Source organism: Globicephala melas, chromosome 10 (assembly GCF_963455315.2).
Source record: "Globicephala melas chromosome 10, mGloMel1.2, whole genome shotgun sequence".
Taxonomy (NCBI): Eukaryota; Metazoa; Chordata; class Mammalia; order Artiodactyla; family Delphinidae; genus Globicephala; species Globicephala melas.
Window position 1 is genome coordinate 71371443 of NC_083323.1, and position 14954 is coordinate 71386396.

General features: G+C 36.8%; 1 protein-coding gene across 4 annotated transcripts in view; it reads right to left on the bottom strand.

Annotated features, from left to right (window-relative positions):
* Positions 1-14954, bottom strand: part of LRRK2 (leucine rich repeat kinase 2) — a 157176-nt gene that overhangs the window by 101250 nt on the left and 40972 nt on the right. For all 4 annotated transcript variants that reach the window (XM_030835385.2, XM_030835384.2, XM_060306159.1 and 1 more), the window contains exon 14: positions 12060-12172. In XM_030835385.2, the coding sequence (XP_030691245.2) occupies positions 12060-12172 (113 nt within the window). The remainder of the gene's footprint in view (positions 1-12059; positions 12173-14954) is intronic.

Genomic DNA, 14954 nt, shown 5'->3' on the forward strand with positions numbered 1-14954 from the left:
GAGCCTGCGCGTCCGGAGCCTGTGCTCCGCAACGGGAGAGGCCACAACAGTGAGAGGCCTGCGCACCACAAAAAAAAAAAAAAAAGAATAAGAGCTAACATTTTAATGCTTATTAAGTATCTGTTCTGTGCCAGGCACTATACTAAATACTTTTACATGCTCTTCTTTGCAGGGCATTCTTATTAAACACATACTAATATGATTCCCATTAAAAGATGAGTTTACAGAGGGTTAGCGGGGTGGAGTAGCTATTCCTAAATTCTCACAGACTGTACACTACTGGGAAGATACCAAATCAAGGACATTTGCTCCCACAGCCTAAATTCTTAACCAGAAAAATCAGTGCTGTCTCTCACCATAGAAAATACTAATTGAAAATTTACTCTTTACGTGCTTTACATGCCATATCTCATCTGTTCCCCCTCAACAGCCTCATCCAATAGGTTCACCAGACTTTAAAGATGCAGGGACAAGGTGGCCATATGTGCGTGGGTTTATCTCTGGGCTTTCTATCCTGTTCCATTGATCTATTTTTCTGTTTTTGTGCCAGTACCATACTGTCTTGATTACTGTAGCTCTGTAGTACAGTCTGAAGTCAGGGAGCCTGATTCCTCCAGCTCCGTTTTTCGTTCTCAAGATTGCTTTGGCTATTCGGGGTCTTTTGTGTTTCTATACAAATTGTGAAATTTTTTGTTCTAGTTCTGTGAAAAATGCCAGTGGTAGTTTCAAAAAATCTAGAAACAATAAATGCTGGAGAGGGTGTGGAGAAAAGGGAACAATCTTGCACTGCTGGTGGGAATGTGAATTGGTAGAGCCACTATGGAGAACAGTATGGAGGTTCCTTAAAAAACTACAAATAGAACTACCATATGACCCCGCAATCCCACTACTGGGCATATACCCTGAGAAAACCATAATTCAAAAAGAGTCATGTACCAAAATGTTCATTGCAGCTCTATTTACAATAGCCCGGAGATAGAAACAACCTAAGTGTCCATCATCGGATGAATGGATAAAGATATGGCAAATATATACAATGGAATATTACTCAGTCATAAAAAGAAATGAAATTGAGCTGTTTGTAATGAGGTGGATAGACCTAGAGTCTGTCATACAGAGTGAAGTAAGTCAGAAAGAGAAAGACAAATACCATATGCTAACACATATATATGGAATTTAAGAAAACAAAAAAAAATGTCATGAAGAACCTAGGGGTAAGACAGGAACAAAGACACAGACCTACTAGAGAATGGACTTGAGGATATGGGAAGGGGGAAGGGTAAGCTGTGACAAAGCGAGAGAGAGGCATGGACATATATACACTACCAAACGTAAGGTAGATAGCTAGTGGGAAGCAGCCGCAGAGCACAGGGAGATCAGCTCGGTGCTTTGTGACCACCTGGAGGGGTGCGATAGGGAGGGTGGGAGGCAGGGAGACGCAAGAGAGAAGAGATATGGGAACATAAGTATACGTATAACTGATTCACTTTGTTATAAAGCAGAAACTAGCACACCATTGTAAAGCAATTATACTCCAATAAAGATGTAAAAAAAAAAGAAAAAAAAAAGATGCTGGGACAAGAGCTTAAGTCACACAGCTAACACGTGTCAGGCCTAGTACTTGAATATAAGTGTGTCTGCTTTAAAAGTACAGAATCTTAATCACTATCTCTTCCAAACTTTTCATCTCAATTCCTCCAGAATTTGACATTATTTGACAGGTATTCCAATAGAGTCCACTTCTTTTCCCAGGCCATCCTTCTCATTGACTGAGAAGAAAACAGGCAACAACACACTTTCCAACCATGTGACAATCACAATCACACTTCCCCTCTTTTGATGTCTGTGACATATACCTAACTCTTACAGTCTGCTTTTCCATGGTGCTCTTTAAACTTCAACTATGATATGAATGCCTACCTAACAGTTTTCCTTTCAAAAATTACAATGCTATCTTTCTGAGGACTTCTGCTTTCATAGACACTAGTTTCATGGTTATCTTCACTCCAAATCTCTGACTGACCCCACCACATGTTCAACTATAAGGCTGAAATAGCTTCCAGCCAGACCTCAAATTCCGATGTAGTCTCTTCAACCAAAACCTCCTACCTTCCAGCCTGTCTCACTTCCATACTGTCAATGAACAGATTTTCATTCATTTCCCAATCTAGTCCCTCAATACCTCTAAAGTGTCCTTACTCAGCATCTTTCTTTGTATTGGTTATGGGGAGAAGCATCATTTTCTCATCCTGTGTCCTTCTCCTCCACCCCGTAACTGCTCACCTTGGACATCACTTCATCTATCATTTCAACAAGACACTCATATCCTTGCCTCCCTTGGCATTTTTTCCCATCATTATTTCCGTCTTACCAACTCCTTGAGCAGTAATAATATATCAGCTTTGGAGCCAATTAAATTTGAGTTTAAATTGTCTCATCACTCAATAGTTCCATGAATCTGAGGACCATTAAAAATGAATGAAATAACATTTCCTGAGAAGTAGTATTTACTCAGAAGGTATTATTCAAGAAATATAAAGAAATTCAAAGTGGTGCAAAGTGAAGCTGGAGGGATGGTTCAGTGTCTGTCTCGACTTCTTCACCTCTGAAATGATCCTAATAATGCAGTGTTGTTAGGAGTGTGAAATGAGATAACTCATCATCCATGCAATAAACATTGAGTGATGGCACAGTTCAGGCCTTGGGCTGAACACTCTTCTCAAAAGTAAAAGCCTTCTCACTGGGAGAGAGTATCCCTAACTTGGGCTTCCATTCCATCGAGCTACCACTTTTCCTTCATTTCTAAACTTATTAATAGAAAAGTCTACACCCACGACCCCCACATTCTTCCCACCTCTTAATTTCACATAATCAGACTTCTGTCCTAACCACTCCAAATTAAAACCATTCAAAGAAACAAGTCCTTTAACAACTGAATTGCTGCTTTTTCCTCCCTTGATTTCCATGACACAGTAATCCACCCCCCCACCCGACCCCCCCCCTCCCCGGCAATTATTCTCAAACTTTAAAACCATTCATTTACCCATCTCCTTCACAATCACTTCTTTCAACTCCAGAATTTATCCAAAGAACTTTTCTTAAAACTCTTCTATTCATGGATGGAATTTCATACACTATCATGGCTTCAAGTCACCATAACAACAATAGCAACAACCATAAGGATAATGCCAAAACCTAAGCAGCGTTTGCTATGTGCCAGACTTTCTTTTAAGCACTTCATATATATTAACTCATTTAATCCTCACAACAACCCTATGATGTAGACACACAATTATTCTCCCTATGTTACTGATGAAAAAAAACCTGAGACACAGAAACATTTGAGCAGATAACTCAAAGCACAAGTTTGAACTCTCTTAAGCTCTAAGCCCATGTTTCTCTTTGCTTGACACCAGTATCTTAAACTCAGATGTTCAAAGTTAAAAGTTTATCACCTTCTCAAAGAAAAAGGAAAAAGAAAACTCAGACTGTCATTCTGAACTTTCTGTTTTAATTAATAGTACCATCATTTCTGCCTCCTAAGCAGGGCCAGCTTCCGGGGTGCACACATGTGCAGTAGCACAGTCTCTGTGCTCAGAAGGGCCCCACACCTGGTTTAATGCTCTGCAGCTACCACCTTGAAATACTTAATAATTTTTTTTTTTTTTTTTGCGGTACGCTGGCCTCTCCCGTTGCGGAGCACAGGCTCCAGACGCGCAGGCCAGCGGCCATGGCTCATGGGCCCAGCCGCTCCGCGGCATGTGGGATCTTCCCGGATCGAGGCACGAACCCGCAACCCCTGCATCGGCAGGCGGACTCTCAACCACTGCGCCACCAGGGAAGCCCGAAATACTTAATAATTTTTAAACAAGAGGTCCTGCATTTTCATCTGTTACTGGGCCCCACAAGTTATGTAGCTGGTCCTGCTCTTAAGCTCAAAATGCATCCATAGGCTTATTTTTATGCTAAAGTTAAGTCAAATTGATATTTATAAAGTACCTGTTCTTGTCTTAATACCATCACCTCTAACAAGTTTCTACTCAACTATTGGTTCTGCTACCCTGAGCTCCCCTAATCTCTATTTCAGGTGCAGTTAGATGATGACAAATGACTAGCAACAGGAAATCTGTGATTTGTCTATGCAGAAAGAGAATGCAGAGTATCACATTATTACATGTGATGGAGCTCAAATAAACTATTTGATGATTTTAAATAGTGGTGTCTGATTTTTGACAGTTTCATAAATTAGAAAAAAATATATATATATACACATATATATGTTATTTACAAGCTTACAATGGACTTTCTTTCACTTATCAAATGGTCTATCTTGAAAATAATGATTTATTGCATTGTTGTTCAAATGGGGATTGAAATTAATTTACTAGCAAGTGTTGTCCACATGAAATTTTTGAAAGTACCAATGGTGGACAGCTACAAACATTGATTAGAAACATCCTATTACCTATGCTTCACAATTTTCCAGATTTTTTCAAAGAATACAAATGGTTTCGCTAATGAGTGAGCTAGCCAGCTCAAGGGGAAAATGCCCACACCATTCTCTTTCCTGTCAGCTAAGTCAATTGCAACTCAGAAAAACTTTCCAGAAAAAAAATTAATTGAATGTACAGCTAGAAAGAAGACACCATAGTACATGACTAACACTAAGATAGACACTAAAGTAGATTTCAAGAAAAAGAATCCTTTGGGGTCCCAGATAAAAATATCAAATCCTTTAAAAATGGGAAAAGAATCAAGTTGGTCTCAGACTTCTCCACTAAAACATTCAGTACTAGAAGACAGTGAAATGCCTACAGAGTTTTCAAAGAAAGAAAATAAAACACCAATACTTTGCAACCAACCAAACTGTTTTTTCAAGAGTCCAAATATAGAAACAACAACAAAATGTTCAGGAAATGGAACTTTAAAAAAAAAAACAGACCATTAAACGATAAATGGAAAAACTATAACAAAAGAACTTGCAGTGAACACTGAATCCACATGACTGTAGGCACAAGATGAAAACAAAGTTATTAAGTATGGTTATAGAGCTGAATGTAAATATTTTAAACCTCATCAAATGTAGAATTAATTTATTTAACAAAGGCTGGTGATAAGATAGGTAGAAATAGTGGAAGATAGTGTGAATACTTCAATTTTCTCATCTTTTATAGCCAATGGTCAAAAGATACTTTTAAATCTAATAGTAATAACATTAACTAACATTTATTGACCGAATACTACGTGCCAGGCATTGTACCAAGTACATGGCATGAATTATCTCATAAAATTCTCATAATAACCCCAAGTGAAAAGCCATTTATTGTCTCCATTTTATAGATAATGAGACTGTAAATAACTTGTCCAGAATACATTTGTCTGTAGGTGGTAAAGCCAGATTCAAACCCAGATATCCTGATTCCAGGACCCACACACTTAACTATTAGAATATGTTGTAGAGTTAAAGCTATAAGAGTAAACACCATATAATCTGCTTTAATTGAGTGATAGAGGGGAGGAAGACATAAAGATGTGAAAATATGCTGATTTCATCAAAAGTGTGCATAATGTGCTAACATATATGAAGGAAAAAAAAATGAGTACCTGGGTGATACATTCATATTCATGGAAAACTGTAGATAATTCCATGGCAACACATTGGGAATCTCATCTAGTTGTTTTTAATCTCTATGTAGAACTACATAACTTGGAAATAATATAATTTATTTAATTAGGACCTATTGATAAGAATTGTATTGTCAGGACAGACTAAATTAAGCTGTAGTAACAACCTCAAAATTTCATAGGCTGGAAAAAGAACAGGTTCAATTCTTATTCATGCTTCATTTGTGTTACCGGTCAGGAGGGGTCTCTGTCCAGCACAATCCCTCTGGGAGCCCTGCTAATGGAGCAATCACCATCTCAGACATTACAGGTCACAGTGCCTGAGACAGTGTTCTGTAGCCGCAGTCCCCAGCCTTTTTGGCACCAGGGACCGGTTTCGTGGAAGACGATTTTTCCATGGACCAGGGCGGGAGGGGATGGTTTCGGGATGATTCAAGCACATTACATTTATTGTGCACTTTATTTCTATTATTATTACATGGTAATATATAATGAAATAATTATACAACTCACCATCATGCAGAATCACGGGGAGCCCTGAACCTGTTTTCCTGCAACTAGATGGTCCCATCTGGGGGTGACGGGAGACAGTGATACCCAAGTGTGTTTCTTATGTCCAATCTACTCCATAATCTCGCTTTGGTTGCTGTCACTGCAGAAAACCCTGCTTCACAAAGACAGGACGTTGGAACTGGAAGCAGGCTTTTCAGTGCTTTTGTGGCAATCTCAGGATATTCCACCTTGACTTTAATCCAGAACGTATGGAGATTTGAAGTTGTCTCAAACATATGTTTAAGGCCATTTGCAATCTCAAGCAACTGATCCTCTTCTACCACGGACAAAGTCAATTCACCTGGCTTATTCACAAATGGGTCGCGCATCCATTCCTTCCCAGTTTGCGGGTCTTTTGTGCTTGGGAAGTAATGCTCAAACTCTTTTGAAAGCTGAGATAGGTGATCATGCACCAGCTGGGAGAAAGAAGACCCTGGCTCAGTCTCTTTCAAAACCTCTGCTAATGTTTGAAACATGTCAAAAATCCCAGTGTTCACTCGTCACCCCTATAATTCCAGTTTGGCTTTGAATGCAGCCACTTTATCTGCTGACTTGAACACAGTTGTCATTCTCACCTGAAGTGACAGAGTGATTGAGTGATTGAGTTCATTGAGCAGGTTGAATATGTCACACAAGTAAGCAAGTTTTTCGACATATTCTGTGTCACTGAAATGTGCTGCCAGTGGTGACCTTTTCTAAATGAAATCTCTGGAGCGGCTCTCGTAACTCAGAAATGCTGGCCAGTGACCTACCTTTAGAAAGCCATATCACTTCTGTGTATGAGGGAAGACGTGTGTGCTCTGCGTCCATCTCCTCACAAAGCTGTGAGAACAGACATGAGTTAAGGGCATGTACTTTAATGTGGTTGATAATTTTAATCACATCCTGCAAAATGCTGTTAAGTTCAGGTGACATTTTTCAGCTAGCCAGCATTTCTCTATGGATGACACAGTGCGTAGACTCACATTCAAAAGTGACCTCTTTGACCTGAGTAGTAAAACCAGAAAGCCGTCCAGTCACGGCAGCCGTTCTGTCCATGCATATACCGTCACAAAATGACCAATTCAGTTTTCCTGATATGTAATCATTCAAAGACTTGAATAGTTCTGCAGCTGTGGTGTTGGCTGGCAACAAAAGTGCACATAACATATCCTCATGCACATCCTCCTGAAAATATATATCGCACAGAAACAAGTTTTGCTGCCTTGTTGTCAACATCGGTAGACTCATCAACCTGCATTGCATACCACGGTGACTCATTAATCCTCTCTAACAATTGTCCCTCAGTATCCTCTGCTATTTCATCAATTCGTCTAGTTATGGTGCTAGCTGAAAGAGGAACACATGCCACTTTTTGAACTGTAGCCTCTCCTAAAAGTTCACGACAAATGCCCTTAGCAGCAGGCAGGATCAACTCTCCACCAATAGTAAAGGGCTTCTCAGCTTTAGCAATGCGGTTAGCCACTAAGAATGATGCTCTTAGTGCAGACACATTTGATGAAGTGGTGGCCTTCAATAATTGCTTCTGTTCTTCATGTTCACATTTTTTTCTTTTGAAAAACTCCAAAGGCTTGTCTTTTAATGCAGGGTGCTTGGTCTCCATGTGGCAAAACAGTTTTGAAGGTTTCATGGCTTCGCTGGATAGCCGGTCACCACATATTATACAAAGTGGGCTTGGAAAACGTGAATCACCTGTTGCAATGAACGCTTAATTTAAGGACTCGGTATTTTCTTTTATATGCAGCTTTCTTTTTGTTAGCAGTCTTAGAGTCTTCTACTGTCTCATCATTGGGTCTTTCTCCCTTTTCAAAGAAGCTCTCCAGCGATGTTTGTTTTTTACTCATTTTGGCTAGGGTTAGCTTGTGGAGGGCTTACCAAAACTGACTGAGACAAGTGTGCAGTGAAGGAAAGAGGCACGGATGGAAGTGGTAAATAAAATAATGGGAGGGCCATGTGTGGACTAAAATAAGTGTCAGATTCTGACTTAAAGCCTGCACCAGATGCAGCTTGTCACTTGCCACTCACTGATGGGGTTTTATTTATTTATTTTTTTAACATCTTTCTTGGAGTATAATTGGTTTACAATGGTGTGTTAGTTTCTGCTTTATAACAAAGTGAATCAGCTAGTCAGAAAGAGAAAAACTGATAGGGTTTTGATATGAGTCTGCGAGCAATTGATTTATTATGGTCTCTGGGCAGTCAAACCTCTCTGCTAATGATAATCTGTATTTGCAGCCACTCCCCAGCGCTAGCATCACTGCCTCAGCTCCACCTCAGATCATCAGGCATTAGATTCTCATAAGGAGCGTGCAACCTAGATCCCTCGCATGCACAGTTCATAGTAGGGTTCGCGCTCCTATGAGAATCTAATGCCGCCACTTTTCTGAGAGGAGACGGAGTTCAGGCAGTAATGTGAGCGATGGGGAGGGCTGTAAATACAGATGAAGCTTCGCTCACTCGCCTGCCACTCACCTGCTGCTGTGTGGCCCGGTTCCTAACAGGCCACGAACCAGTACTGCTCCATTGCCTGTGGATTGGGAACCCCTGTTCTGTAAGATGCCTCACCAGCAATTAAATGTTTGGTCCAGAAATGACAGATGTAACCTCTACTTACAACTGCTTGGTCAAAACCAGACACATGATCCAATCTAACAACAAAAGGGCCAATAAATACTATCCCAGAATCACCAGAAGGTGGAGAACTGAAAACATTTGGCAAACAACACTAATGATTACCACATAAACATTTAGCTTGTTACCACATTTTTCTTACTACAGATAATGCCACAATAAACATTCTTGTTTAAAAAAACTTTGTGTACATATACAGGTATATCTATATTATAACTTCTTAGAGTGGAACTGCTGGTCAGAAAACATGTCCATTTTAATTTAGATAGATATTACTAAATTTCCCCCAAAAGGTTTTTCTTTTTTAAAATTTACATTTCTTTAATAATGACTGTACGTACTTGAGAACCTTTTATATGTTTATATGCCAAATTCATTTTTACCTTTAAATCTCATCTACATGAGATTTAATCTTTAAATGAGTAAGGTAAATATGCAGCTTCCTTTGCTTTCTCCAAATGGCCAGAGAATTAGTTCTTCCAACACAAGCAATCTATTTCCCTCTCCAGTGGTTGGGAAATATCATATATGAATTGAACATTTGCATTTGAGTCTATTTCCTAAATCACCATTATGTGACATTGATCCATCTCTAGTGCCAATGTCACACCATTTTAATTACTAAAATTTTGTAATACATTTTATAATCTACTAGAGTTAGGCCATATTAATTATCCTCTTTTTCAAAATTTGACTGGTTATTCACATATATTATTTAATTAATTTTCTCAAAATTTTATACTAGCTTATCTAGTTCCATAAAATACTATTGTTATTTTTATTAAGGGTTCATAAATCCAGATCAATTTTCATTTTTAAAAAATTAGTAATTTTATCAAAACAGAGAGTATATACATTTTCCTACGTTCAACTCTTTTTTTGTATTTACTCTCAGTTGTTTCAGTTTTCTTTAGAGTAGTTTTATATACTTTTATTACTTTACTCCTATGTAATTTCTTTTTGCTGTTGTTATTATTGTTACTTTTGCAAATAAGCTCTTTCTTTCACTACATATTATTTACAGTTGAAATAAATATCTTCAGTATTTAAACTGGGTACATTTTGCTTTAAGGTTTTTGAGAAGCACACAAGCTCTTTGACTTGTGTCCATTTAATCAGAAGATTGGTTTGACTTTGTAAGTTCCCTGGCTGAAGACAGCAGCATTGTCACTGCAGACAAAGCACAGATGTGACCAAAATGCTGAGAGTCCTATTTTCTACTGTGTTCTCCACAGACAACACTGGGCAAATCGATCTCTCTAGAATAGGTGACTGAATGTTTCATGTGCAGAAAAAGCTAAAAGGATCAAGCATAAATGGAATGTCAATATTTCAGACATTTAACTTCAGCCTGAATGTTACTGGATTTATACATACATATTATATGTGTATATATTTACATACACACATATATATCTCCAAACACTGATTCACTTTAATAAATACTTTTAATAGTCTTCACATTGTAAATCTTAGTTGAATCTCAAATTCTACCTTATTTGGAAGTCTGCTCTCCAAGAATAGACCTATTTTTAATGGTAATTCATTTTATTACATCAGTAGTATTTGGACCTAAAATTTCTGATTCCTTGTAACATTTATTCAGAGTGAGACATGCAATCACAGAATTTTAGAACTAAAAAAAAGATACACTCATCTTTTAGAGCATTTTTTCTCAACCATGGTGAAGAATTAGGGGAATTACACAGGGGAGATTTTTTTAAATAAATAGTGTCACTTCTGTTTCCCCATGACCTTAATTCCCTGCCCACAAATGACAGCCACTGTTTAGTAAGATGCTGTGTGTCATTACTCAAGTGTGGCATGGAAAATAAAGGAAGGGGTAGGGAGGTTCTCAACCACTTCTCCTGGGATTATATAGCAAAAGAAAGTAAGACCTGGGAGCAGAGTGATCTCCTTGGCATCACAGTACTGATGGCAGTAAGCACAGTACTTCTCCCTTGACCGCCCACTCCTTCCACTCTATCACACCCGTATTCGGTAATGTTAGGAAAGATGGGATAACCAGAATCAGAGTTACCAAAAGGCTTTTCTGGTACCTCTTGCTTCTCACCAACACCATGAACAAAATTAACTACTCTCTCCTCTATGTTCCTAAAGTACTGTTCATAAAGCTAGTGCAGCTCATAAGTGCTAATACAGAACAATCTAATATGTGTTTTATGTTTTATGCATGGCCCAGCCAGATTATGAGATCCATTACAGAAGGATACAAAGCATATTCATTTCTGTCTCCCCAGTGTCTAACACAGTTCCTTCCATATACTTATTTTCACCAAATATTTCTGGAATTAAATTCAACCCATGGCTATACTCAAGAATCATATTAAGGTCTGAGTACCAATGACTCAAATATATCATAAACAATTACATTATAAAGTTCAGTTTAAATCGCATTTTTGAAGCTCTCTCTGCAGGCTCTTCTAATTAATTCATGACATTTTTCAAAGTATACTAAATCACAAGGAATTATTTCCATTAATTGCTTTGACTACTCTCTTCCTTTCATGAAAACATTAACCTAATCTTCACATCTTTACATCTTTACTCTGATATCTTTTCTAAAGAACCAATTCATCTTATGTTAAATTTCAAAACCATCTTAATTCCATCAATACCTTTTGCACTGCACAATATAAACATAATGCTCCTCTTCTCCTTTTTCAGATGTAGTATGATTATTAATTTATTAATTATATTATTGCAAATGTACATAGATCTGTAAATACCTAACACTGGGAGAAAACAATGCCCACTGAGCCATTTCAGAGGTTATCCCTAAGGAGTAAAATGAAAACAAGCACAGGGAATCAAAAAAGACTTTAATGTGTGCCCTGTGTGTCTTCATGGACTGAACCTTTCAGCCTGGGACCAGAAAATAAAGACAAGCAGCCAGGAGGACAGAAAGAGAAAATAGCAGTCATGGCTCCTGACAGAGCTCGTGAGGCTTAGCTGCACATCTAGAGTTCTCTTTCTGATTGAACAGACTCGAGTGGATTTATCAAAAGAGCCTGTCAAAGTCTGTAGTTGACGGTGCACTTCTCTTAGCTGGAATGGCACATCTCTTCACCCCCTACATCCCTACTGTCATCTTATGTCTCTAAACATATAACTTCCTACTATCATAGTAAACGGAACATGGAAAACTTAGGCTAATAAAAGCCCCCCTACTTCCCCAATTTCATATTGTAGTTAAGAGTATAAAGGCAGAAAACCTATATTATACGTACCCTGTTCAAAGCCGCTAGGACCAATTTGTGAATATCATTCCTGAAACACTGTTTTTTAACCATACTTAGCTTATGCTGATATTCAGTATCTTCCCTGGATTCTTCTGGGATGCCTAAATGCAAAAATAAACAAATAAACAAATGTTTTTCTCATAAAGATTTGGGCTGAATAGATTGTCACTTATTAGGAATGATTATAATTAACCCAACAATACATATATATGCTATACCTTTTTCTAATCCATGGTTCCTTACCAAAGAAATAACTCTTAGCTTTAAGAAATTTCTAAAAACAGTTCATCACTGAATGTAAAATAAATACAGTGTGTGCAGATGTTCACTGAATTTAAAGTAGCAAGAAGTTACTATGGTGGAGGAATTTTCTGGAACAAACAATCTCTTTTTTGTATGAATAGGCTGTACTCATTACAAGAAGCTAGAAGATTTTTATGCAACAATGGACAACTTGAGAAAAGATCAAAGTTACTTGGACTACAACATAAAAAGGTCAGATATGAAATGTAGACATAAAAGAGCAGCTGGAATAACAGTGGAAAAAAAAAGTTTTTAGTTTCAGCATTATAATGGTAAAGAGCATATAGTTTTATTAAAAGTCCTCTAAGACTGTATAAAAGTATTAAGTAACTTAAAGAAAACATATTCTTTATTCAGCTACATTGTAGCTGAACTAACCCAAAACTGTCGGAAAAACAGGAAGTCAAAAAATATTGGTTATACAATAGAACACATAAGTAAAATTATTATGAATAAATAACATTTCTAAAACCTATGACTATAGAAGTAATTATTAATAAACAATTCCTTCTAATCTTTCACTTCAATAATTTGTATTAACACAAACTATAAGTTGACTGCATATAACTTTTCATTTACTTAACAAACATTTGAATGCCAACTACATGCAAGGGATTTTGCTACATGCTGAGAATACCACAGTGAATATGACAGGCATGATTTTCACCCTCCTAGAACTTTCAGTCTTCATTTTAAAATTTATTCAAACAGGTCCTGACATTCATTACAGCTGTATGACCTTCGATAAGTTACTTAAACTCTCAGTGTCTCATTTTCAGTAACCAAGATCACATTAATTGCTGAAGCTGCCCATTACATCACAAGCAGATGTGACCATTAAAAGCAGTCCTGTTGAGAAGTAAAATCTTCATGCCATATGTAAGGAGACTTATTAAATGTCTTTCTTATGTTAAGACCAAATGAATATTCCCAAAAGTTCATCTCTGGTCTTTGTTATATTACTTGAGGTTCTACTATCCAGAATGGATATAATTTCCTTTCCACATAATAGTCCTTTAAATTGTTTGAACTGCAAACTTTTTGAAGGCAGGATCCATAACCTAATCATCTCCAGGTTACCAAGAGTTCCAAGCAGAGTGCTTTAGGTATAACAGTTGTTCCACATACACTTATTGCACAAATGTGTCTTTAAAAAGCACCCACTCTGATTCAGGCTGCACAAGGTGAAAACCTGGCTCCGTTACATAAGCTGTGACCTTAAAATCTCTATATCTTATGCCTCAGTTTCAGCATCTGTGATATGGGGTGGAAAAGTAGAATCTGCCTTATGGGTTGCTACAAGAATTTTTAAAGTTTATATACATAAAGTACTTTGAATAATGCCTTACACATTTGTTACTAACTATAAATGAGTGAATTTTAATAGCTTTCATAACCTCCTGCATTATCTCCTCTCCAAATTAAACAAATTCAGCTTCTCTTATTGTTCTTAAGGATGTGGTTTTATATTCATAATCACTTTCCTCTATACACTTCCCAATATGCACATGTCCTTTCCTAAAGAATTTTTTCCTCTAGAACTGACACTAAATCAAGAAAGAACAAGTCAAATGATATTTTACTAAAATAAGTAGGTCTTTATTATTATTTTTTAAAGCAACAGGCTCAATCACTTCAATAAGTTATTGTTATAAAAAAGAGGAGGAAGTGAACAGTACCAGATTGAAAGAAACTTAAGAGACATAATACTAGCTGCAATATGTGGCCCTGAATTAAATTATACACATTTGCTATAATGCACATCTTTGTTACAATTAATAATCTGAATGTGGTCTAGTTAATAAAATTAATACATGTACATCTAAACATAAGTACCTACTTCAGCACGTCAAAACCAGAATCATATTAAACCTCAAAACTACTGGCGTACTGATATTATAGTTACTCACTGACATACAGAATGATATAATATAGAATGATAAAGTATAGTATGGTACAGTTACAGCATGGTAGAGTATGGTATCGTGTGGTATGGTATGGTAATATAGTAGGTTAGCATAGAGTGAAGTAGATGGTTAAACCTTTACCTAATAGAGAAATGTATTTATATGTTGATATGCTTATAAAATATGTCTATTAATATGGTGGTACCATAAAGTACCACCATAAAGTTATAAAATTATTTTCAAGGGCACCTGTTTAATACACCTAAACATTATTATAAAAAAAAACATTTAAATACATCATTTCATACATCTAAATTATTACTGACTATCAATGTCGCTTCAGGCTCAATCTCAGAACAATAAAAGAAAAGAAATTCTACATTCAAAACTTATTTTTGAACTAAAAGAATGTTATTAACTAACAGATGATTCATAATGTCTTTTGGTTATCTTTAAAACTCAAATCCACTCTCAAAAGAAGAAGGTTGACACCTTTAAGGGTAATCAAAAGGATTTTGTTTTGTTTTTTACAATCTACAAAGTTTAAAAAAATTCACAATAATATTTTCAAGCAACACTATGTCTGTTAAATTATATCTCTAAAGTTGTGTGACAACTATGAATGGGACATCATGATTCAATTCAAAATTTATTGACTAGCTATTTTTGTTCA